At 46.0% G+C, this 26527-nt stretch overlaps 1 protein-coding gene across 3 annotated transcripts in view; it reads right to left on the reverse strand.

The window, feature by feature from the left end:
- Window positions 1-26527, reverse strand: part of LRRC71 (leucine rich repeat containing 71) — a 1520862-nt gene that overhangs the window by 1273954 nt on the left and 220381 nt on the right. For all 3 annotated transcript variants that reach the window (XM_069604555.1, XM_069604558.1, XM_069604556.1), the window contains one exon: window positions 12956-13084. In XM_069604555.1, coding sequence (XP_069460656.1) covers window positions 12956-13084 — 129 coding nt within the window. The remainder of the gene's footprint in view (window positions 1-12955; window positions 13085-26527) is intronic.

Here is a 26527-nt window from a genome sequence, read left to right on the forward strand (position 1 = left end):
GTCCCCCACCACCCTGTATACCCGCTGCCTCACTGGACCTCTCCTCACCTTGTTTTTAATGCAGGTGTGCTCTCTGTCCTGCCTACTTGGCAGGGGCGCGTTGTGCTTGGTGGGCGTTTGCGATCGAGTTACTTCACTGATGCCGGCCCGCTTTGAGTCTTTCAGGTAGGTCTTATTGCTGTGCTATATTATTGTCCTTGCATGCCTTTTTGGTTTAGCTAATGTCTTTTCTCTTCCTTAGGTGCGTGGAAGTCCAATATGTGGCATAGACTGAATTGGGTCTCGCTGGTAAGTAATGGCGTTTTTAGAGCGCCTTGATGCGGTGAGTAGGCTCTGAGCGCAGCGCTATGATGCCTTGCCTCTTGCTAACCTGTTGTCTTGTCTTCCCACAGATCGCGGTGCTTACCAGGTGCATGGAATTCCTAAGGCGATGCTGGTCGAGGAGCGGCTTGCGAGGTAAGCTTTTTGGCACCGTTCATTAAATTGTAAAAATGTCTAATGTCTTGTCTCTTCCTTTTTTGCAGATCCGTCGGTTCGGGAGGAGCGCTGGTTCCAGGATGCTGATCTCAAGAGCTGTGGACAGCTAACGATGAAATTACAGGTAAGCTGCTGCTGCTAACGATGTCCTTTTTCTCCTTTACAGATGCTATTCTTCCGAGGTTCACGGGTGCAGCTGAACACAGTGAGCCTCACGTTGCAGAATTGCAAAGTAACGCGAAACGTGTTATCCCAGTCGGGTGGGGTTTAAATAGCTTCAAGAAAGTAGTCCAGGTAAAATAGTTCCTATGGTACCACACCCAAAAATACTATACCGCATAGCTTGGTTCCAAGGAGCCAAGCTATGTGGATGCCTCCATGTTGAAGTAGTTCCCAATACAAGTTCTTTATCAAGTATGAGCCTGGCGCCAAAGGTGCCAGGACTGGCCGCAAGAAGGCCTAGGCCAAGGATGCCTGGTTTTAGTGGAGACCCTTCCTGGCCCATCATGGGCTTGCCAGGGGGTCTTCTGGATGGGGGTTGTGAAAGCACCCCCCCCCCCACAAGGCCCCTCTCAAGGTGTTCCTCCTGTCCGGCCTGGATTTAGTTGGGAAGTTTTGATGATAGTTTTTGATCAGACGTGGCACATGAACGTTTTCACAGGGTTCCCAGGATCTATTTTGGGGTCCAAATCCTTTCCAATCAATTAGATAGTATAGCTTCCCTCTTAGAGTCCAGTATGCCTTTAACTTCGAATTCTGGTTCTCTGTCAACAAGAATGGGTTTTGGTGGTGTTCCAATCCGTGTACCAGGCTGCATTGGTTTTAAAAGGGACACATGAAATACCGGGTGGATGTGTAGATTGGATGGTAAATCTAATTTGACGACCGCTGGATTAATAATCGCCTTGATGGTGTAGGGTCCTAAGTACCTGGGTTGAAAGGTTCGGGTTCCTTTGATGGGTATAAACCTGGCGGCCAGCCAAACCTTGTCCCCTACTTGATAGTCTGGGGCCTTTTTCCTGTGTTGGTCGGCAAATTGTTTCTGCCTGTCTTTGGCGCGAATTAGATGTTCTTTGGCCTTTTTGAAAGCCTGAGTGATGTTGGTGTGAAGGGTTTTTTACTGCTGGCATTTCCAAACTGGTTGGGAGATCCAGTTCTGAGGTATGTGGGTGTCTACCATATAGGGTGTAAAAGAGTGTTTGTCTGGTACTGGAATGCAAGGAGTTGTTATATGCGTACTCGGCTATCCATAGTAAGTCCTTCCAGTCTCTTAATTCATGGTGCAACATACATCGTAGGTATTGCTCAAGGGTCTGGTTGGTTCTCTCGGTCTGACCGTCCTTTTGGGGGTGATGGCTAGTGGATAGCCGGACGTCAATTTGCAACACTTTCTACAAAAGTTAGAGACGAAGCCATGTATTTTAACAATACCGTCCAGAAATACCTTGGCTAGAGTGGATGCGTCTGGGAGGACTTTGAGCGGAATAAAGTGTGCCATCTTTGAGAATAGGTCTACGACAACAAGAATGATGTTAAACCCTTGACTGGAAGGTAGGTCAGTGATGAAGTCGAGGGAAAGAGTGTGCCATGGTGCAGGAGGAATGTCCAAAGGTTTTAGAAGGCCAGATGGTTTTTGTTTTTGCGACTTGTTTTGTGCGCAGACTCCACAAGACTGAATGTATTGGATGACATCTCTACGTCAGGTAGGCCACCAGAAGTTCTGTTTTACCTTGGCTAAGGTCTTGGTAATTCCAGGGTGTCCTTCGATCAAAGAATAGTGATAACCTGAAATGATTTGTTGCTGTAAGTCCTTGGTGGGTATGTACAGATGACCCTTAAAAAAAAGTAAGTGATCTTTGATGGAATATTGTTCCCCCTGCGCTTGCCATGCAAGGAGGGCATCCGGATTCATGGTTTGTTGAATTTCTTTTCCCAGTTCCATTTGGGTTAAGGCCGTAGTGAGGCCTAAGAGTTTGTCTTCGGGTATGATGGGGACTGGGTCTGGGCCGTATAAACTGTCATCAGTGCCAGTATGAGAGAGTACGTCAGCTTTTCCATTCTTGACCCCTGGTCGAATTGCAATGACATAATCATATTCGGCGAAAAAAAGAGCCCACCGCAACTGGCGCAAAGACTGGGCTTTAGCTGTTTTAAGATATTGCAGGTTTCGGAGGTCCATGATAACTGTAATGGTGTGTCTTGCCCCCAGAAGGTAGTGTAGCCAAGCTTTAAAGGCGGATTTAATTGCCAAGAGTTCTTTGTCCGTAATGGCGTAATTTACTTCTGGAGGTGAGAACCTCTTTGACCAGAAGGCCACTGGATGTAGCTGGCTGGTGTCAGGATCTCTTTGTGAGAGGACAGATCCCATTGCTATACTGGAAGCGTCCGTTTCTACAATATAAGGAAGATCTGGACGTGGATGTCGCAGGATTGGCGCTGAGGTGAACCTTTTCTTAAGTTCCTGAAAAGCTTTTTCTGCTTCTTCGGTCCAGGCAAATTTTTTGTAATTTTTTCGTAGTAATACGGTGATCAGGTGTACAACTTGGGAGAAGTCTGGTATGAACCGGCGATAGAAGTTCGCAAAGGCCAACATACTTTTCACTCCTTTTACTGACGTTGGTGATGGCCACTTCAGAATGGCGTCAACTTTGTGCAGGTCCATCCTGATGCCTCCGGGAGTAAGAATAAAGCCTAGAAACTCTACTTCGGTTATGTAAAAGAAACACTTTTCAAGCTTTGCATATAAACTATGTTCACGGAGCTTGGCGAAGACTGAATGGACGTGCTTGATATGATCCTGTTTTGAGGTTGAGTACGCTAGGATATCATCTATGTACACTAGGGCGCAGACATCAATTAACTCTCTCAAGACGTCATTCATGAAATATTGGAATGCTGCCAGAGCGTTGCATAACCCAAAGGGCATGACTTGATATTCGAATAAACCATATGTGGTACGGAAAGCAGTTTTCCATTCGTCTCCGCTTCTGACCCAGACCAGGTGGTACGCTCCCCGAAGACCCAATTTGGTGTAAATCTGAGCATCTTTGACCTGGTCCAGCATTTCCGGGATAAGTGGCAAGGGATAACGGTTCTTTGCAGTGATCTGGTTTAATGCGCGGTAGTCAATACAGGTCCTTAAATCCCCTTCTTTTTTCGGCAGGAAGAACAAAAGACTGGCTGCAGGGGACTTCGATGGACAGATGAATCCGTTTGCAAGGTATTGGTCTAAGGTATTGGTCATCACCCACAAGTGCCTATCACTTACTGCCCCACGTTACCTTTCTGACAAATTCTTTAGACACTGCCCCATTAGACCCACCAGAACACCTTATCTACACCAACTAAAGATCCCCAATTATAATCTAAAAACAGCAGGGGGCTCCAGTTTTCCAGCGCTCGCAGCACAATGCTGGGACGCCCTCCCCACTTCAATTAGATCAGAAGCCGCTTTCTGGCCATTCAGAGCCATGGTAAAATCATGGCTACTAGCCTAAACATCCAGACTTTCACCGACATGACCTGCTAGCCGCCGCTGTCCACCGGTAGTAATGCTTACTCTACCGACAGCCTATTTAGGACCAACCTGTAACTCGGTCCGCTTTAGCCACTGGAACTTCTTTCCTGCATATTCTCTGTTCATACTTCTCTCGGTATATTCTACTCTTGTATGTAAACATTCAGAGCCTGGACTAATGTACGCTCTGTCCGTTGTACCTTGATGCTCGTGTAACGATTTGTAACTCTGCTGTACACATGATTATGCGCCCAGTTACCTGAGGGTTCGGATGCGCTTTATAAATAAACAAACTAAACTAAACTAAGACTTCAGATGAAGATTTTCAGGTTCCGTAAGAGCATAGATTCTACCAAAAGGGACTTGAGCACCAGGAACAAGGTCGATTTGACAGTCATAAGGGCTGTGCGGCGGCAGGGCGTTTGTTTGGTCCTTCTGGAATACATCCTGGAAATTGCGGTATTCCTCTGGCAAGGTATTAGTTACACCCAGGGGTGATGTTGTCGCTCCGGGAGTTGCAGAAATACTGAAAGCTGGTTTCTGTTCTTGATAATAACAGGCTGAAGAGCAGTCACTGGGGAAGGTTAATTTCCTGGCCCACCAGTCGATCAAAGGGTTGTGAGCGACTAACCATGGCATCCCTAGTATAAGCCGGAATTGAGGTGCCTTGATTAGATCTAACGAAATGAGTTCCCGATGCCCGTCCTGGCACAGCAAGGTTATCTCGGCTGTGCATTGTGTTACGGGTCCGGAAACGATTTCTGTCTCATCTACCGTAGTCACCTTGTCTGTAGTCGGCTTAGAACATAAGGGAAGCCCATCTCTGCAGCCAGGTCTTGATATATATAATTTCCGACTGCTCTGCTGTCGATGTATGCCTAAACGGCATGCATTCTTGACGACCGTTGGTTATTGATTAAGATCACTGGTATTGCAAAGTGTGAGGTTGGTGGCTCTTTCCTCTCACTCGACAAACTAACCTCTACGTTTGACGAGCTGGGTAGTTTTCCGATTTAGATTCTTTCTCTTCATCTTTTTCCGCGGCCCCGACGATCTTCCTTGGAGGTTTCACCGGGCAGTCCTTCAGGAAATGCCCAGGTTTCCGCAATACAGACATAGCTGTTGTTGCCTTCTTTTATCTCGCTCTTGTTTTGTTAATGGGGGTCACACCCCCCCCAATTTGCTTGGGCCCCACAGTGCTTTCTTGTGCTCAGGTTACATTGTCTCTAGACCGAACATACACAGCCCGAGGATCCATTTTGGAACGATCTGCTTTTCGGTCTTGCAACCGGTGGTCTAGTTGTACGACCAGATTTATGAACTCGGAACAGTCTCGAGGAGGATCAACTACTTGAGCTAGAACGTCTTTTAATTCGCCTCGTAAGCCCCGATGAAACAACGTGGTTCCTTTGTTTTCAAGCCACCTAGCTTCGGCAACCAATCTGTTGAAATGTATGTTAACAAGTCCTGATTCCCCTGTCGGAGGGAAAGGAGTTCATTGTCCACTGCTTGCTCTCGGGCATGGCGAGCAAAAAGTTTCTCCATTTCCCTCCGAAATCCCCCAAAGTCATGTCATAAAGGATCATCATGGGTCACCAATGGTACAGACCAATCTGCTGCGCTACCGCTCAGGTATGATAAAACAAAGGCTACCCAAATTGGTCGTTTGGGAATGCTCCTGACCTGCAATGAAAGTGAAGGCGACACTGATTCATGAAAGCTGCGTATTTCCATGGATCACCTGTAAACCGCTCCGGCGGTGCCAAAGGAACTGTTCCTGGTAGCATAATTTGTACCGGACTAGAGGAAGTGGATGGCAGGGTAGGATTCTGCATCGTCGGGTTGCTTCTAGGCAGAGGTGTCTGTCCTGTTTGTGATTGCAAGAATTGTCTGCTAATGTCTTCTGTGCGCTCCTTAGTCACTATTAAATCTCTTCGGAGAGCGTTAGTCTCCTGCCAGGCAGAATGAACTTCGGCACGCAGTTCTTCTATTAATTGGGCCAATTGGTCTAATTCCGATTTCTCCATGGCGCCCAGGTGGATTGGTTTGGCAGGCTTCGCGTTCTGTTACACTAACCTGGTTCCACGGGGATGCCACCCAGCAGTTGGGACTCAGGTATCCTTCTCTGCAGTTCCCAGGTGTGACCAGCGGGAGAGTTCTGCCTGGAATACAGGTGGGCAATGTTCAAGACTGGGCAACTCGGGTAAACAGTCCCCCACCACCCGGTATACCCGCAGCCTCACTGGACCTCTCCTCACCTTGTTTTTAATGCAGGTGTGCTCTCCGTCCTGCCTTCTTGGCAGGGGCGCGTTGTGCTTGGTGGGCGTTTGCGATTGAGTTACTTCACTGATGCCGGCCCGCTTTGAGTCTTTCAGGTAGGTCTTATTGCTGTGCTATATTATTGTCCTTGCATGCCTTTTTTGTTTAACTAATGTCTTTTCTCTTCCTTAAGTGCGCGAAAGTCCAATATGTGGCATAGACTGAATTGGGTCTCGCCGGTAAGTAAAGGCGTTTTTAGAGCACCTTGATGCGGTGAGTAGGCGCTAAGCGCAGCGCTATGATGCCTTGCCTCTTGCTAACCCGTTGCCTTGTTTTCCCACAGGTCGCGGTGCTTACCCGGTGCATGGAATTCCTGAGGCGTTGTTGGTCGAGGAGCGGCTTGCGAGGTAAGCTTTTCGGCACCGTTCATTAAATTGTAAAAATGTCTAATGCCTTGTTTCTTCCTTTTTTGCAGATCCGTCGGTTCGGGAGGAGCGCTGGTAGCAGGATGCTGATCTCAAGAGCCGTGGACAGCTAACGAAGAAATTACAGGTAAGCTGCTGCTGCTGCTAACAATGTCCTTTTCCTCCTTTACAGATGCTGTTCTTCCGAGGTTCGCGGGTGCAGCTGAACCCGGTGAGCGTCATGTTGCAGAATTGCAAAGTAACGCGAAGCGTGTTATCCCAGTCGGGTGTGGTTTAAATAGCTTCAAAAAAGTAGTCCAGGTAAAATAGTTCCTATGGTACCACACCCAAAAATATTATACCGAATAGCTTGGTTCCAAGGAGCCAAGCTATGTGGATGCCTCCATGTTGATTGACACTGAAATAAAGTAGTTCCCAATACAAGTCCTTTATCAAGTATGATCCTGGCGCCAAAGGCGCCAGGACTTGCCCCAAGAAGGCCTAGGCCAAGGATACCTGGTTTTAGTGGAGACCCTTCCTGGCCCATGGGCTTGCCAGGGGGTCTTCTGGATAGGGGTCGCGATAGGTGTACCGCATGAAAAGGGTTCGATATTCTTTTCTCTACACCAGTTGCAAAACTTGTTCCAACGGCAGCGGTATAAAGTCTTTGTTGCTGGCCTTCTAGCCGAAAGCAACACCTCCATGACGTCATCTGGGAGGTCCCAATCCTTGTATCTCAACCTTTCAGAAACCAAGCGTGAAGGTTGAGGGTTCTGATGTCTGGATGGAGAGCCTGACCTCCCTTCTGCGAGAGAAAATCCTCCCTGTGCGGAAGACAATCGGAGGGCAGATGGACATGTCCAGAAAGTCCGGGTACCACGTTCTCCTGGCCCAGTCTGGGGCAATTAGGATCATAGTCTTCCGGAATCTTCTTAAGCTTCTGATCATCTGAGGAATGACAGGGAACGGAGGAAACGTGTACAGAAGTGGAAAATCCCAGTCCACTATAAACGCGTCCCCTAGAGCTCCTCTCGGGGGAAATTCCCTTGAACAAAACTGATCGCACTTCCTGTTGATACTGGTAGCAAACAGATCCACTTGAGGGGTTCCCCGAAGGACTTCCTGAGCTATCTCCCACTCGTGGGAGACTGTGCCCTGCCTGCTCAGAGCGTCCGCTGTCAAGTTCTTCTCTCCGGCCAAGTGAACTGCCGATAGAGAGATTCCTTCTTGAATTGCCCAAAACCAGAGCTGCATCACCTCTCTGCACAGTGGCAGTGATCCTAAGCCTCCTCTTTTGTTGAGGTAGTGCATGGCCACTGTGTTGTCCGTCATTATTAGGACATTTTTCCCTTGTACAGATGGCAGACAAGCCTTCAGTGCTAATCTGATAGCTCTCAGCTCCAACAGTTTGATATGTAGTCCGGACCCAATGGAGACCAACGACCGCTGATGGTCAAGTCGTTCGCATGGGCTCCCCACCCCGTGAGTGAGGCATCCGTGACTACTGTTATCTCCGGCCATGGTTGCCAAAACAGTTCTCCTTTCAAAATTTTCTCCCGACAGGCCCACCACTGAAGGTCTCGAGCCACTTTGTCCGGGACCTGAAGGAGATCTGTCATTCTTCCTGAGAATTGTGACCACTGGGTTCTTAGTGCCCACTGGAGGGATCTCATTCTCAGGCGAGCTTCTGGCACAAGGAAGATGCAGGATGCCATGAGGCCTAGTAACCTCAAAAAGTCGAAGGCTGGGAGACGTTGGGCATTTTGAAACTTGGTGACCATCTGCAGAATATCTTGAGCCCTCACCTCTGGTGGCGAGGCTTTCCCCAGGGAAGTGTCCAGGACCGATCCGATTAACTGGAGTCTCTGTGATGGTATCATCTGTGACTTCTTTAAATTGAGGGAGAAGCCCAGTTTGTGAAGTAAGTGGCAGACATGATCTAGTTGGATCTGAACTTATTCCGAGGATACTGCTCTGATCAACCAATTGTCTAGGTAGGGGTAGACGTGGATCCCTTCCCTCCTTAGACTTGCAGCTACTACCGACATTAGCTGGTGAAGACCCTCAGGGCGGAGGTCAGCCCAAATGGCAGAACTCGAAATTGATAGCGAGAGTTGCCAATTGCGAACCTCAGGTATTTCCTGTGATTGTGATGGATTGGCACATGGAAATAAGCATCCTGAAGGTCTAGAGATACCAGCCAGTCCTGAAGCTAGAGGGCCTGAAGGATCAGAGAGAGAGTTAGCATCTTGAACTTGTCCTTCCTGAGGAATTTGTTCAATTCTCGTAAGTCCAAGATGGGTCTCAGTCCTCTGTCCAGAAAGTAGGGGGAATACCAACCCTTGTTCCTCTCCGCTACAGGTACAGGTTCTATGACACCTTTCTCTAGCAGGTCTAGAATCTCCTGCAAAAGGAGCGGGTCTGGAAACTTCAAAGAGTTGTTCCCCATTGGATGACTCTGAGGGGTGCGTAGAAAAGGCAGGCAGTAACCTTGGGCAACTGTCTCCAATGCCCAAGCATCTGACGTAATAGCCTGCCATTCCGTCAGATGTTGAGTTAACCTGCCTCCTACTGGTGTCTTGTGAGGAGAGACTTCAGAGTGGTTTAGAGGCTGCTGACGCAGATACCGAGGGCAAGGAGGCACCTGCTGCAGCTTTTATACTTTTAACCCGTCCACCACGGGTGAATCGCTTTTGGCCCCTTTGAGCCGGCTGTCCTCTGCCTTTTCCGAATGCGGAATAAAAGCGAAAGGACCTACCCCTCCATGAGGTTCCTGACGGGCGATACAGAGTTTGACGGATTGCAGCTCCAAAAGATTTTGCTGCTGCCTTGGATGTTTGTAACTTCTCTAGGCTGTCATCAGCCTTCTTACCAAACAAAGAAGTGCCATCAAAGGGCATATTCAAAAGTCTGGCCTGTACATCTGGAGCAAAACCAGACTTTCACAACCACGCAAATCTGCGGATAGTAGTTCTTGCCGCCATGGCCCTGCTGATACTGTCAGCAGAATCAATGCCAGTTTGTAGGGACTCACACATTGTATCTTTACCATCTTTAATGATGTGCAGAAATGCTTCCCTTTCCTCTCCTTCCGGGAGACAGTCAGCCGCAGATGAAGCACACTCCCAAAGTGTATGGCTGAATCTTGCGGGCGTACAAGTAGCATTAATGTATTTAAGCGCCATGCTACATGCCGAGAAGACCTTTTTTGACATATCGTCAAACCTTTTATCATCCCTGTCTTGTGGAATAGTAGGGTATGCAGATCTACTGTTCGATGAAGTTGCTGCCTGTACAACCAAACTCTCTGGAGTTGGATGTTTGCTCAAATATTCAGAGTCAGAAGCAGATACCCTATATTTGGCAGATAGTTTTTTGTTAACTGCCGGGATAACCTCAGGAGTTTCCCAGTTGACAGATATTTTTCTCTGCAATTCAGCATGAAAGGGAACCACAGGATCTTCCTGTGGGCCTTTAAGTAAAATGTCCATAAGATCATCCTGTTGAAAAGAAGGTGAAGGTGTAGCCAACCCCATGAATTCTATTATTCTGGCCATTAAGACCCCATAAGGGTTCACAGCATGTTCCTCTGGGTCTGCTTTAGCAAATTCTACTTCTGGAGAAGTCTCTAAACCGCTTGCTTCATGCAAAGAGTCTTGAAGATCTTTCAATCTTTTCTCTTCAGAGATAAATTCCTCTGGTATAGGTGTAGTGGTCCTCTGTAACCCAAAGGGTCTTTCATGATCACAATCCTCCCCTTCCTCATATATAGAGGACAAGGCTCTGAAATAATCTGATCTTGGGTATGGTTTGAAACCCATTTCTAGAGTAGAAGGGGCCAAACTTGTAGTCACCAGTTGAGAAAACGTCGAAGTTGTCATCGCGGAAGTCAAAGGCTTCGATGAAACCGAAAAAGGCAGCGAAAATGTATGAAGAGGCCTCGAAGAACTCGAGAGGATCGGAATCCTACTCGGAGTCGTCGAGGTGATCGACATCCTCGAGGTCATGGTCGAAGCCATCGATACGTCTACTGACTGAGATGTAGTAACAGCGGTAGGTCTGTCCTTTATCGTGTCGACAGCGGCGTCGAGGACGGCGTCGATTCAACCGATTTGTGTGTCGGCGGGCCCTTCGATAAAGGCGTCGATGACGCAAATTTATGAGTCGAAGGAACCTTCGACGAACGGCGTCGATGACTCGGTCTTACAGCCTTTGCTCGAGGGTTCATGACGCTCTCGGGCAGTTTCTTTCGCCGGGTGCAACGACTCGCGGCGTTTCAATTTTTCGGGTGTTTCACCCAGGGTATCACCTTTAGCCGTCTCCGAGGGGGTCGAGGCCGCTTTCTCGAAGACGCTAAGCATTTTTTTGCGGAATTCCTCCCACTTAGCTGGAGAGCTGTTTTTTGTGGGGCAGGTGACCCTTTCTGAGGAAGTGGAAGAAGACGAAGAAGAGGGAGATCTACGAAGCCTCTTTTTCGAGTGTTTAGATCTCGAAGACTGATGCGAACTGCTTCGAGACCTTGAACGGGAATGTTTCCTGTGACGGCGAGGAGACGAATGTCTCGACTCTGCTGAGGAAACTTTCGAAGAAGTTGAAGTTTTAAGAGTCTTACCTCTTTCTAGCTTCCCCTTACGCTCCTTCAAGGCTTTCGCCGTCATGGACATACAGTCCTCGCATTCCGAACAGTGATGCTCCGATCCCAGGCACCACAAACAGATTCTGTGAGGATCCGTCAATGACATTTTCTTCCCACAATCTCAACACTTTTTGAAGCCGGACCGTGGGGTCGACAGTTCGGAAGAGGAAGCCATCGAATGAAGAAGATATCTTCGAGGAATAATAAGAATATACTTGAATAAAGAACTGAGCAACATGATTCCGAGGCCCACGAAGCGCGTAAAAACAGAACTGAGCAACGGACGCTGCGCGAGTCTATTTATATGCACGATGACGTCAGCGCCGATATGGAGGCTGTCGAAGGACACCAACTCGAGAGACTTCAACGCACAGCGCCCTCTACTGAAAACAAATTCTGAGGCCAGCAAGCTGGAAGTAATATATCAAGATAAGGAATACGTCGGAGGACACAATCCCTTCAAAATGGGTGTGTAAGGCTCTTATGTAAATAAACTAACAATAAAACTTAGTTGAGCTCTTTTTGATGTCGCACAGATCTACTGAAGTCAATTTCTCAGGTTGATGGTTAGTAATCAACACTGAAACAGACTTCAGCATAATTGCCTGTGGTTGCAGATACCTCAAGAACGTTTTCATTTCTTTTTTTAATTGAAAAAAAGCCTTCAGTTGCCGTATCTTTGGTTTGGGGTTGCCATTGGTGAATAACCTAAATGGCATGCTGACCTTGCCGGTACCAACATCATCGCCAGCATTAATAGACCCTTGCTGGGTGGTAGGTCTTTACAGGCAAGGTTGGTCAACATTCCTGGGTATTAGCAAGACCGGTTAACATTCCAGGGTATTATCACTACACTAGTTGATAGTAAGTGTAGTGATGGGGACAAAAGTGAGTTTGGGGGAGTAGGGTTTATGCCGAGAGAGAGCGTGGGTGTTCCGTCAAGGTGGAGGAGATTCTGCTTTTAAGAATTGCAACCTATTAATTAATCTCTATGCATGGTCTACACCACCATTTCCATCTCCAAATAACCAACCTGACATTTAGTGCATTAAGTAAGACATTGAATGCCCGGCTGCTCCGAGCTGAGTTTTTCTATACAAATAAGTGGTACAGATCAGTAAGCTAAAACTTTATAAATAAATAAATAATTCGCTGGTTGGCCTCCATCTCCCCACAGTGGTCAACGGCAGGGTGAGACCCCTACTTCCCAGGCATTCATGAGGCTTGATCTTTTAGGCCTAAGAGAGAAAGTAAAATGACTATGTAAAAAGCACACAACTATGAAATGGAAGTGGGAAACCTCCCTATTTGTGGAGGTTTGGGTTCCTTTTGTAGAACACAACTTGAGTAACCTACAAAAACCAACAAAAGTATATTACATTAAGAAAGGATACGCAAAACGGGGATATTGAGAATATTTACAGAATCTTTGGTAGAGACAACATCAAAGGGCCTTTTAATCTTTCTAAATATGTTTTAAGGAAAATGGCTGTTTTTCCTGTGGGCACCAGATTTGTTCTCATGGGGGATTGTGAGGTGGGAGTAAGCCTCAAACATAACAATTCTGTGTCACAGGACCTCATTCTAGTGTAGTTTTCCTTCAATGTTCACATTTCCAGATTTTATTTTGTAAACAGATTTACGTTGCTAGAGGCCTCTTACCACGTGCAGATTTGTCCAAGTAATGATGCATGTGTTCCACCAGTGTGACTCTTGGAATTTCTGTGAGTCCGATGCGGTTACAAAGTTCTGTAAAGTCCACTTCAAGATTTCCAGTGCACTGATAGTCCTCTGAAACAAGCCACAACATGTAATCTGTCTCGTGTGAACTATATGGTCACAAAAAGTTTGTTTGTTAAACTGTGCAGCTATGTTTCGCATTATGGTTGGTCAAAATAAATTATCACACAAAACAGTGATGCATTACAAAGACATTTAACACATTGCTAATGACACTTAATGCATCCTCAATCAAACTTAGGGAGCACGCAGAAGGAAGAGGATAGTGAGGACAAGGAAGAGGAGGACAATTGATGGTGTTTCTGTGAGGCTAGATTGCATTTATGGATGAGGGTATTTTCCACAAAGGTGTTACATAAAATGAAACCACATTTATGTAGTGCCTTGTACTCTTAGCAATGGGTGAGCAAATTAACCTCTATCGGGACAAGCCGTTAGCTACTAGGCAACTTCGGCCCATCACACATGGTCTATTGGTACACAATGGTAGTGTGACTATATAATCCCATTTCTTTAACCACATTCTGCAGGAACATTAAATCACCTCTGTCTAAATTATTTTCCTCTGTGATTCTCCACTAATCGGGATTCTTATGAACAAACCGGATACTGGGAGAGTTTGGGGTCTTCGTAAAAGGGGAGGAGGTACCTATAGTTTGTGAGAAAGAGCTTTGTTTGAAAAGTCATGCTCCATCACTCCTGTGTGCCCCTTCTGTTTTCAATGTCACTTAGGGTATTGTTTTTCACACTCGACATCCATGGGTACCACCAATTTTTAATTCACAGGAAGAGAACCCACTCCACCCCCCTCACTCTGCTGTTACCTGTACAACCACAGGGTGCCACTTATTGTGTACTACAATACAGCTACTAAAAGAATATCCTGGAAATGTTCTTGCTCCTAAGGTATCACTCTCTGGACTTTAAAAAGACAGTATATGGGAAACATGCATACAAGGCCTGGCAATTTGGTGCTTCTGCCCTTCATACCCATGCGCTACTGGTGTCGGTACTGTATCCCTCTATGGCTCACTGAGAGCAGGACTCGCCTTGTGATCTGACCTTTTCCCTGTGCACTACCTCCCCATGCATACACCACCACCCACCTCCTCAAGAAGAAGTTACATTTTGTGCACAGCCTCAAGATATCTGCAGCCTATGGATTTGTCCAATTACAGTCCCCATACCTTCTTGGATTACACCCGCACTGTTAGTCAAAATATTTCATCACACCCTGGCACTCCATATAAACAATTCCAAAGGAGACCTTGCTTGATCACAGTCCTTATCCCCTCTTTCGTCGACACACACACAGCACTTGTACTTTGAATCCTTGAGGTGTGAGTGTGTGCTAAGCAAAGTATTTAATGTTATAATGGTAACAAATGCATACAATGGACAGTTACCAGGTTGGCTTCCTGCTGCAAGTTAGATAGTTCTTGTTATCAAACATCTACTGATGCTTCCCGATCAGATGTCCATGAGCTTGCCATCTCACACATTGACTTGGGTAAAGCAAGTCTCAAAGAACTGCCATCGTTGACCCTAACACCTCTTACAAATGGACTTCATATGGCAGCTTAGATGTATTAGTTGCTTGTGTTCATTACCTTTCTAATGTTGAGAGGTTGGGGAGAATTTGGTAACTGGGATATTTCTCATACAAATGAGAACTCCTTGTGAGGTGTTCTAATCTTCATCAACTTTTGTATGTTAAAAAACAATGGTACATTTACGAATAGAGTAGAGTGGATGTATGTTTTCAGTTGTGATGTAGAGTTTTGATGAACATTGTTAGGGAGAATTCTCTTATAAGGCTAATTTCCCAAACCAAACCTAGTGAGGCCCCCAGCAGCTTTGCTGGATTTTTGGGGTTTGTTTTTTTCTCCTGCTAAGAGTGAGACTCTTTTCCTTCCACTCTTAGGCATGATTTGAGGTATGTCTTTGATTCTTTGTGTGCTTATGGGCTATGGGGTTTTCTTTTTGCTCCATAGGGTATCATCTCTTTTTTTATGTGTGTGTTACACAGCACCCACAGTGCAGTAACACAGGGGTGTCATAGTGACCCCCAAACATAGACTCCATACCCTGGGACTGACTACTGTCTCCCAGGGCATGTAAAGTCACCATTGACTTTACTAGTCCTAAATTGTGAACAGAACCAGTACAAACCATCATATTGTGGAAGTACTGGAAGGGGTTTAATTATATTGCCCCTGGGTCTGTTTTCAAGGGGGCACTGTCCAGTCCTCCCTTGTTGAGTTTCTGGCTGGTGGCAGTGGTTACCACGTGAAATATTCCACCGGAATATTCTCTATGGGATTTTCCCATTGATTTTAAACGCACCACTTTTTGGTGCAATGTTAAAGATACCGCTGGTTTATTTATTTAATATTAAATCAACGGCTGGGTCTTTTTGCCAGAACTCTTTTCTAAAATGGCGTTTGTGTCCGTCTCTGTAACCCTGACCAAGGTCGAGCCCTTTGTTCCACTTTTTGGCGGGCTTCTTCACAGAAGCCCTCCAAATGGTGCCACTCTCTCTGGGTTCCACAGGATGGGTGGGGAGGGGAATTGGCACCCTGGACTGTGTTGCCTTAGCAACTCAAGTCGCACTCTGTTCTGATTTGGCCAGTGGTGAGCCACCCAGCTCACCACTTAGCATGTTTGAGTGACACCTAGGCTGTTGAATGGGGGTTTTTCTGCATCAAAGCAGGGCCTTTGGGACTGGAACTTCTGAAGTCGCCACAGGACCTAAGAATCCGAAGAAGCCCTGCTGCAACAAACTCACCACTTATACAACAACGAGAGAATATCTTCTGCTGGACGAGTCTTCTTCCTCTGATCTGGTGGGACCAACCAGTTTGCCCCTTTCGCCTTCCAAAGACGTCTCTTGGTCGAATCGCCCGTGCCAAGCACCCCGGCGGCCGGATAACCAAGCTTCACCACTTTGACCGTGAATAAAAGGAACGCACCTTTTACCGACAAACTGTGGCTGGTTTCATCCCTGTGCAGTGCAACGACTCCACGTTTCCTCCTCGACGAGATCCTCTCTTCCCCTGGTCGAAACAATGAACTGCAACCACTGCCAGGAACAACTGCCACCGCTGGAGCTTCCTCTCTCTTTAAGGTACTGTGTCCTGCCTGGCCTCCCTTTCTTCGGTTTGCCCAAGGTAACCCTTAAATTCTTGGCTTTCCAACTGGGTTGGCCCCAGACTTTCTAACTTTACCGTCTTGAATCACCCCAATCTGTTTTAAACATTCTGCAAAGACCTTTAGTGCATTTTAAACCGTGTGATCCTGGGCACATTTCGCTTTGCTCCATTTTTTGAAGTGGGCCTGGCCTATGAACTTTGGCTCTACAGTGTATACTGCCTTTTTTCCCTTGCTGAGAACTCTTAAAAGTGTTGGGACCTGTTTTATTTCTATGCTCTGCCTTTTTCTCTCCCTTTAACTGAACTATTGGAGTGCCATCAGGTTACGCGCTCACATCTGTTTTAACAAATCGTGGTGTTTTAACTCTGACTTGTCTGATAGTTATCAAGGGAGTTGTGTATACTTTACCTGACTGTGTTTTAACTTGCTTTTGATTTAGAGTGCTAGTATATTGCCTAAAGTGTGTTTAAAATGAATAATTATATACTTTTTATACTACAAAGCTCTGGTCAGTGTTTGTTTGCTCTACTGTGTTTTTAGCCCTATTGTGTATACTCTACATACCGCCCTACTCTTCTTGAGAGAGGTCCGACTGTTCAGCCACAGCTACCAGGTAAATCTGGGTGGTGCAGACTGCTACCAATTCGGTTTACTGCTTACTCCTGTAGTCTTAATCTTTTTGCAGTGTTCCCCAAGGGAACTACACAGGATTCTGCCTAACAAACATCTCTATGTTAAAACAGAGGGTTACGTTTTTCAGAATTGATAAATATTATGCAACTGTGTAACCAAAGCAGAGTGTTCGTATTTCATAATTGAATATTTGTTTCTAGTACGCTGGAGTTTTGATGCAAATTGAAATTTGAATATGCTCTTTATGTGGGGATTTTCCTGCTGTTCAATTGTGTTCATTGAAATCATATCACAAAAATGATAGAGTGGAATAATTAGTAGTGAGCCAATGTTGCCTGTGGCTAGAGTTGTAGCGACAGATAGATAAAGTTAGTTGCACGTCAGTACACCTGTAGCATGGTTAACCCCTGTGGCAACGTGTGGTGACCATAGGGGGGAAAAGGTCCTCATACTAGTATGTTCTGTTAGATTGAGCTATTATCAGTAGAATTTAAATATAAAAATTGTTAGCAAATATGTGTGGTACTATGGTGTACCAATCAATTTATTTTAAAACTACATTGTTGAGTAGATTGACTTCAGCTCCGGTGTGGTTCGGCAGCAACGTCGGGCCAACTAGGTTAGCTATTATTTATCGTGCCGCGTTGAAATTCAATATTACGTTTGTTTTCCTGTGACGCTGTGTAGAGGCTACAGATGAACAACTTCTGTTACCCTGTGGCACCCGGTGGTAGCGATAGGCGGGTATGGATTAATACAATTTTATCAAGTTGTGTTATGGTGTTGTATGGGTACCAATATATGTCTTATATTTGATTTAACACTTGACTCGTGATTGTAACAGAATAATGTTCTTAGTCAATCTGAGGTGTTAACTCAACACTTGTCTCACAGGTATGGTGCCTGCCCAGGGCAGTTATGCAGTTACAGGAATATTGGTTATTTATGTCAACTTAATAGTGGTTATTTACTTGAACCTCAAGTTTCATTGTTGTGGATTTGCGGGGAGTTGTCATTTGGTAGGCTTTATGATCTGTGGGAGTTGCCATCTAGTTTGGTTGATTATTATTACTTTCTTTTGCTACTTGTCATTTAGCAATGTTGTCTCTCTGAAATATTTGGAGAGTTGGGGAGTATGGCATGCAGTTTCCTTTATGTTCTTCTTTCGTTTTGCCGTGCTGTTTGTTACCCAATGTGGCCTACTGGAGTAGTTTCTTTATTTTTTTGTTGCTTTGTTTCCAGCTTTCTTGTGTGTACCAGGTTGTATTTTCTAGGTGTGAAGACCTGGTGTGTTGGGTGAGTGCAGTCACATGTGGAAGGTTGGTATGTATGTTACGCAAGGTATGGGTGGCTTGAGAATGTGAATTCACCTGTGGAGGTGCTTATCTAGGTTATGTGAGGTATAGTGATGTAGGGGGCCTAAAGGAAGATGTATCCTCCTTTTCCTGGTCGCATTCTCGATTTCTATTTCCTTTGAAGGGACGAGAGTGACTGGTGGTTGCTAAATACAACAAATGGACCAATGAGGTTGATAATGGCAAGAAACTGTTAAATCTTTTTTACACAAAATGTATCAATTTATTTACATATAGACAATCATTTGGTGGTACTCAACCCACATAAGCTCAGAATGATCCAAAAATACATATATACATAATAACTCATACTGCATTCAGTCTACTCTATCATACATATACATAATGTGCTACTCCACAGTACGTTTTCAAATGGTCATGTGACATATAAGACCATATAGCAATAGTTCACAAGATTTTTCTGCACCCCCTATGTGTACTGGTGTGCCTATTTCTTCTGCAACAAGTGTTGTTGTCGACGCATGTTTCAGTCGGAATAGGTGGGCTTCCGACTATAGCCCTCAACTTAATTCAACCTTCTTCAGGACAGAAGTTGATATCTTCTTGTGCCACACTGCTAATATGGAGTTGGAAACATCATCTCCAAAAAGATTCTTGGAGGAGGTTCAGAACTATGGACCTAATCCTAAATGCTCACGCGACCCGATCACTTCTTGGCAGAGCCATCTCCCAACGAGGACTCTGGTTAAGAAGTGTTCCCCTTGTTTCTTTGGTGATTCTACCTGGGATACCGCTGATGTCTTCACTAATCAGCCTGGGAGGGTTCCAAAGTCATTTGACACTCATATGTTGTGATCCTTTACCGCATGATTCATAGAATCATTCTCTCCCTATAAGGTGCCTGATGCCCATTCTGGGTGGTTCACTGTTCTCCTTATCAAGAACCATTACATGTGATCATATCGAATGTAAATAAAAAGATGGAATTTTGAACAAACACAAAACATCTAAAAAGAATTATGAATGTATTGTTGTTGTTGTTTTTGGCTCCTCCCCTTTTTTAATACTTTTCCCCCAACCCAAAAACTACTATTCCCATTCCCAACCCCATATGTATATTTTTAAAAAATCGTTATTTTTTTAAAAGATGTTTTGGGTTTGTTTAAACATCCACTCGTTTTCTATTCAATAATATCACTGCATACCAACAAGAACTACCTGAATGCTGGTCAGAGAACCTTCTGGGAAAAGAGCCACACATATCACACAGAAAGCGTTTAACATTAAAACTACAGAGAATACCATGTATAACAAGTGGAAGAAATGTGACTCCTTGGCCCCAGCAGGACACTTGCTGCTACCTCAAGTGAACATGGCACGCAGAATATTAATATGTATTGGTTTTGCAAGATATTTGTATATGCTAAAATCATTCCTTACCTGTTATCTTCTAAATAAATTGTTTGGAATGGACTTAACAGATTTGCACTTAATCTTATCATCTATCAAAGAATACAAATCTTTAATCAACACATTGAAAAATAAATTTATTGTTTAAAAATCTTATTGAACATTAAAACATTATCTATACTTAATAACTCATTTTCAGAACCGAGATTCCATAATTTCAACCCCCTATCTTCCTTCATAATACATCCCATCAATACCAATGAACATTTTTAGATAGCTCCATTATTTCTCAAATTGTGTGGATATTGTGAACATCTTTTCTCCACTTTGTTTTAATCCATTTACAACCCGCTAAACATAGGCCTAATCATACATTACCTTTTTCTGACCAAAGTGCAATCTATTGGCCCCTTTTTTTCTCTTTATTGTTGGCCACAGTGAATGGGTGTTGGCACTATAGTCGCACATCAAAAGCAGATCAAAATATCAGCTAGCCCCAGTCAACTCCAGGTGCATGAATGTTCACCACCACGCCCAACAATGGCTCACCCCCATCCAGAAGCCCCTCTACTACAACAAGTACCACCATCCATCACATGGGTCCAACAAGGAATGACTGTGCACTTCACTTCAGGAGTGAAAGTCCCAGCTGTAGCACCCTAAATGCATTGCAGGCAGGCTCCACTGTTTGGGTTAAGGAATTAATTCCTCAGCAGAACTCTGCATCATAGTACTGAAGAAGGTACAGTGATATGCTGAAGCACAGTGTGCTAGAACAAGGACCAGGGCCAGCCAAAACAAACAGAATTCCACATGCAGGAGACATTACATGGGACAGCAGGTGATTGGCTGTAGTTCTCTTTGTCCCAAATCATTGCCTCACCTCAACTCAAGCTGGAAACCACAGAATAGATACCGTAGTGGATGCCCTTACCGCAGCCATGAAGCGAAGCAGCCATCTTTGTCACAGCTTGCCTTTGGGCCCATTTTCCTTTTATCAATGTTTAGGCAGATAAACGTTAAATTTGAGTTCCATCTATTTTGTATTTTCCCCCATAGTGGTTTAACATCTTGATATGTCATGTTCATTCATCCATAAAGCATGTTATCCGAGAATAATCTGACAGTACAACGTAATGAGTGGCTTGAAATATAACTAAAACTGCCTGCATTTCCTATAATTCTTGCAAAATGACGCAGCCACCACTGTTTGTTAATTCAAGCCATTCACATTCCAGGCTATTATTTTAATGCCTATACCGTTTTATGCTATTTTTGGTAACTATGGCTTGAGTTATACTATTATGTTTAAGTAATCATGAAGGATTAATCCTTAATCAGTAATTCATAAAACGTTTTAAAAAACACTTCTTGTCACTGCAATGCACTGTGGGACTCCGGCGCAGCTTGTCTACCTTAAAGTCTCGTCTCCTAGCCATCATTACATGCATATTAGTTTCCGTGTTTTTATTTCCCCTTTTTTCAAAAAAATAATAGAAGCCATTTTAAAAAGGCACTGGGGAGGTTTCTAGAAGGGGCTGTGGTGGTGGCAGCAGCTTACCGGTTGATCTCCTGCCCTCTCCTTGAAGATCCTTACATACATCTCCATTCTTACTAATTTGACACAGAACATCCCCAAAAATGTTTGACAGGGGTGTGAGAGTAAAGACAGAGAGACAGACCAAGCCCAGCTAAGAGGTTTAAAGCTGAGAGTATTCTGACCCAAGGACAGGCTTGCAGTCCTCACAGACCCTGAACCAGTCAATGGAAACCATCCTCTAAATTATACTTGAGAACAAGAGAGTTCATAGGAGAACTGATTAGCTCAGGCCTATGGTCTCTGATGCAGACGGCAGGATTATTGCATATAAATTAAAGTCACTCTTGCAATCGGAAGCAGCAGACAAATAAGATATTCAATCAAGAGAATTACTCAAGGTGCAGTAACTTTGGTTTTAAAGACTCTCCCAAAAGGCGGACCCATCGAGTTCCCCCACAAAGAGTCCCAACGCTTCCGAATCTTGCTTTATTCATCAGCCAGCAGGAGGGCAGCTTCTTGTCATATTATTTGGTTTGCCTATAACATAAAGGTGGCAGGTTAGACCACATAGTAGGGACGGGTCATCCTTTGAAAGAGGAATGGTATGCAGAGAATGAACAAAGATGCCAGTTTGGCAGTACGGAATGAGGCTTGGATACAAGCTCAACTTCGAAGGAAACCAGCAGTCCAAAAGAGATGCATTTTACACCTGCCAGTCCTTCTTGGAATCACAAGAGGGAGTAGAGAAACATTTGGCTAATGTGCTACCTAAGTTGGAAAATTCAGGACATTTCACCAAACAGGGAGATGTCCTGGCCGCAGACAAGGACATCCGCCAGGTTTTCCATAAGTATTTCAGTGAACTATATTGCCTGTGATGTAGTTCCCTGTTTGGTTCTGGGGAGCTGGAAGGTGAAGGCCCAGGGGGTTGGAGGTTACCTTGAGCAAGTCAATGCCAGATCAAAGAGCACCATCTCTTAATCCCAATAACATGGCAAGGGACCCATCAGTGCCTCATTTTAGGCCAGTCCAGGAAAGCGATCTTACAGCTCTGACACACCCTACCCAAAACCCCTGTCAGACCCTGCAGGCTAAACTTAGTACACACTCCCCCTACCCGAGAGGCCTTGGTGCTCTCCCTGAGCAGGCTCTAACTCAAAACATTTAAGGAAGAGGTTTTTCCAGCACTCTGCGATGGCAGCAAGTGTTTAGATATGGTTACAAACTCCACCCCCCATACTCCAAAACATCAACGGACCGGTGTCCGGTCAAAGGGTCGACTACAAAGGGTCGAATGGTCAAAGGATCAACACCAAAGGACCGAAAACAAGAGGATCGAATATTTTTTTTTTATTACATTTTTTTAGGGGTTTTCATTTATGGAAAAAAGTGGTTTTTACCACAAAATACAGGGGTAACAAAGGTTAAAAAAAAAAAACATTCGATCCTTTTGTTTTCGGTCCTTTGGTGTCGACCCTTTGACCATTCGATTTTTTCGTTGTCGATCCTTTGACCTACAACCCAACAGACCAATGTTAAATGCTGCAGAACCACAGGCACAATTCGGTAGGTCTCTGACTTGCTAACTGCTGAAAATTCAGCACCAGAAGCAGAGTATCAGTTACACTGTTGACCCTAGAAACACTAAAGAAGTCATCACAGCACATTCAAAACTAAGGAGAATAAGGGGAGAAAGAGTCAAATAAAAGATGGTGGATAGGCCAATTATATGATATGATATTTTATTTGTATCGCGCTCGTACACAAGTGTTTCAGAGCGCGACTAAGGAAGGGATCAAGAGAGAACACAGCACAACATAAAAACGATCTTACTAGGCCCAATGTCATTGAGAACGCGCAAGTGCATGGGAAAGGGAAAGGGAAAAAGTGCATGGAAGGGGGAGAGTGGAAAGTGCAGAGCCGAGGAGCGCAGATAAATAAAATAAATAAAAATAAATAGAAAATGGTGGCAAACTGCGGTAGTGCAGCCGGCAAGTGCTGTATTTAAGGCAGCAGACTGGGTAAGTCTGAATAAGTGCAGAAAAAGAAGACAAATGGGGGGGTTAGGGGGCTGTATGGGCACAGATACAGTCCCCAGTGCAAGGGGTGGCCAGGAGGCAGTGCAGGAAGGTGGCAGGGTGAGCAGGTACCTGGGCCCAGGGGACAGAGGCTGGCCAGGTGCACAGTGCCAAGAGAGCAGATCAGCAGGGGAGAAGGGGAGCGAAGGTAGAAGCAAAGAGGAAGGTTTTGAGGTGCTTCCGGAACCGGAGATGGTTCTCCTCAAGTTTTAGAGTGGCAGGGAGGCTGTTCCAGAGGGAGGCCCCAGCCGAAGATAGAGATCTACCCCCAGCTCATTTCTTTGAAAAACGATGGACCCGGAGGGAGTTAGAGGTAGAGGAGCGAAGAGCTCGAGGGGGGAGCTATTTGAGGGGGGATAGCTGAAGGTATTTTGGACCCAGGCCCCAGAAAGACTTGTGGACAATGCAGAGGGTTTTGAATTTAATCCTTGCATCCACTGGGAGCCAATGGAGGGATTTCAGAGCTGGAGAGATAAGATCCCAAGGCTTGAGGCCAAGGACAAGTCTCGCAGCCCTGTTCTGGATAAGTTGTAGAGGGCAGAGAGTAGAGGCAGGTAGATTTAGAAAGAGGCTGTTACAAAAGTCCAACCGAGAGAGAACCAGAGCTTGGGAGACAGTGAGCTTCTGAGGAAAGGAGAGGAAAGGAAGAATACCTCTGAGGAGGTGCAGTAGGAAGTTTGACTTTTTAGAGACGTCAGAGATATAGGCCGAGAAGGAAAGTGTGGATTCAAAAATGACACCAAGGTTCTTAGCCTCGCAGGTAGGGATAGGAGGAGGGCCAAGGGAGGCCGGCCAGAGAATGAGGGAAAAGGATGGAGATGGTGTGCCGATGAGGAGGATCTCCGTCTTGCTGGCATTCAGACAAAGATCATTGGCGGCACACCAATCTTGAATGGCAGTTAGGCAGTCAGAGATGAGAGAGGGAGAGGAGGTGGCCGAGGGCAGCCGGAAAATGAGTTGAGTGTCATTAGCGTAGCACTGGAAATTTGAGCAGAAAATGGCAATGCAGTGAGCGAGAGTTGCCAGGTATTGGTTGAAAAGCCAGGGTGAGAGGTTAGACCCCTGGGGAACCCTACAGATGGAGAGGAAGATAGATGATAAGAAAGACCCGAGTTGGACCTGGGAGGGTCGATCAGAGAGGAAAGAGGTCAGCCAGGCCAGAGTCTGATCAGTGATACCCAGATTATCATGGAGACGGTTGAGCTGGATGGTGTGGTTGACCGTATCGAAGGCAGAAGAGCGATCAAGAAGGAGGAGGACAGAGGGAATGTTAGAATCAAGGTTGGAGAGCAGATCTTCACAGATATTGAGGAGAGCAGTTTCCGTGCTTCCGGCCGCTCTGAAGCCAGACTGGTGGTCATGGAGACAGCCAACAGAATCTGAATGAAGGTTAAGTTAGAGATGGCCAGCTTTTCCAGGAGTTTGCCCAGAAAGAGGGTAATGGAAATTGGACGATAGTTTGCCGGACAGGAAGGATCAGCTGTGGGTTTCTTGAGAAGAGGATTCACAAAAGAATGCTTCAGAGGGGAGGGGAAGGATCCTGAGGCAAACGAGTGGTTGCAAAAATCAGCAAGGGCAGGAGCGAGGGTGTCAACGTGGTCCTTGATGGTTTTGTAGGAACAGGGATGAACCTGTTTTGATGAGGCTTTCATAGATCAGACTTGTCTAGCGACCTCGTCAGGGGAGAAAATAGGAAAGGAAGAGAAGGATGGTGGGGGGGTGGTTAAAGAGAGGGTCTGCAAGCACAGACTGAGAGGGAATAGGAGGGGGAGGGGAGGGGAGGGTGGACAGGTTGTCCTGGGTTTTAGAGATAAAGTGTGAGGCAAGGGCATTGCAGAGAGCCTGGGAGGCAAGAGGAGGGAAGGAGACTGCTGCAGGGTTGGCAAGCTCCTTGCAGATTTTAAAGAGTTCGGCCGAGTTGTTGGATGCTGCAGAGACACGGGCTTAAAGGTGGGCTCTCTTCTTAGTGCGGACAGAGAGTCGGTATTGCCTTTGGAGCAGGTGACAGGCCAGTTTGTCAGAGGATGAGCAAGAAGACCTCCATTTCCTCTCAGCCGCCCTACACTTATGTTTAAGTGTAGCTAGGTCGGAATCATACCAGGAATTGCACTTGGCTTTGGACTTCAAGCGGATCCTCATGACAGGGGCAAGAGCATCAAGAGTATCAGAGATACAACAGTAGAGAAGGGACAGGGTTGAGTCGGGGTGTGAGTCAGCCAGAGGAGGAGGAGGGGGAGCTCAGCTGACACACACTTCATAGGTCGGATGTCCGAGAAGGTAAGTGGAAGTGTTGGGGTGTGGTTGGCTTGGGGGGAAGAGTGAGAGATGGGAGGAGAGGAGGCAGTGGTCACTCCAGGAGAGAGGAGTGGTCAGAGGAATAGAGAGTGGGAGGCCAGGGGAGATCAAGACATCAAGTGTGTGTCCGTCGGGCTAGAGGGGAGGATAGAGAGGGAGAGGGTATTGCAGAGTTTGCGAAAGAGCAGCGATGAGGGACAGTGAGAATCGAGGTGAATGTTGAGGTCACCAAGGAGGAGGAGTTGAGTAGTTGAGGCCAGGAGGGAGGAGGAGAGGTCGGCCCACTCAGAAAGAAAAGAGGTGATTTGCCCGGGGGGCCGGTAGAGAATAGCAACAGTAAGAGTGGCTAGGAGAGATTGAGAGCCTGCAGACAAGGCATTCAAAAGAGTAGTAAATCTGATCCACTCAGGAAAGATCAGGGCTATGCCCCCTCCAGGTCGAGTGGATCTGGGTGCAGAGAGGATCTTGTAGCCCTCAGGGAGTAGAGTGTCAAAGCTTGTGACAGAGCTAGCCGTGAGCCATGTCTCCGTAAAACCGAGGACATCAAGGTCCAGTTCTTCAAGGAGGTGGCAGATGTCAGAGGAGTGTTTGACAGCAGAGCGAGAGTGGAGAGTGGCAAGATGAAGGTTGCCGGCCTTAAAGAACTTCCGGGGAGGGGTACAAATCAGAGGTACGCCCTGAGGAGTTGTGGAGGTAGCCTGAAGAGGTAGCCTGAAGAGTGGCAGAGGAGTGGCAGAGGAGGAGGAAAAGTGGGTAAGGTAGCCAGGGAGTGAGAGGAGGGGACAGCTGGAGATGAGAGGAAGTTGATGAGGCGTGGGAAACGCCTATCGAAGAGGAGGAGATTGGCCTGAGGACCTTGGACCATGACAGTGCCATTTAGGTAGACATTAAGGATGACTCTGGAGGAGTCGAAAGAAGCCATGAGGACATCCCAGCGAGTGCCACCATTAATGGGAGAGGAGGAGACAGGACAAAGCACAGAGATCATATGGGGGGGTCCATATTTCCAGCAAAGGAACAACAAAGAGGATGTCGGTGAGGGTCTGTCTGGAAGAGGCGCTGGTATAGG

The sequence above is a fragment of the Ambystoma mexicanum genome, chromosome 1p (assembly GCF_040938575.1).
Source record: "Ambystoma mexicanum isolate Mex_15411 chromosome 1p, UKY_AmexF1_1, whole genome shotgun sequence".
In the NCBI taxonomy this organism is placed as follows: domain Eukaryota; kingdom Metazoa; phylum Chordata; class Amphibia; order Caudata; family Ambystomatidae; genus Ambystoma; species Ambystoma mexicanum.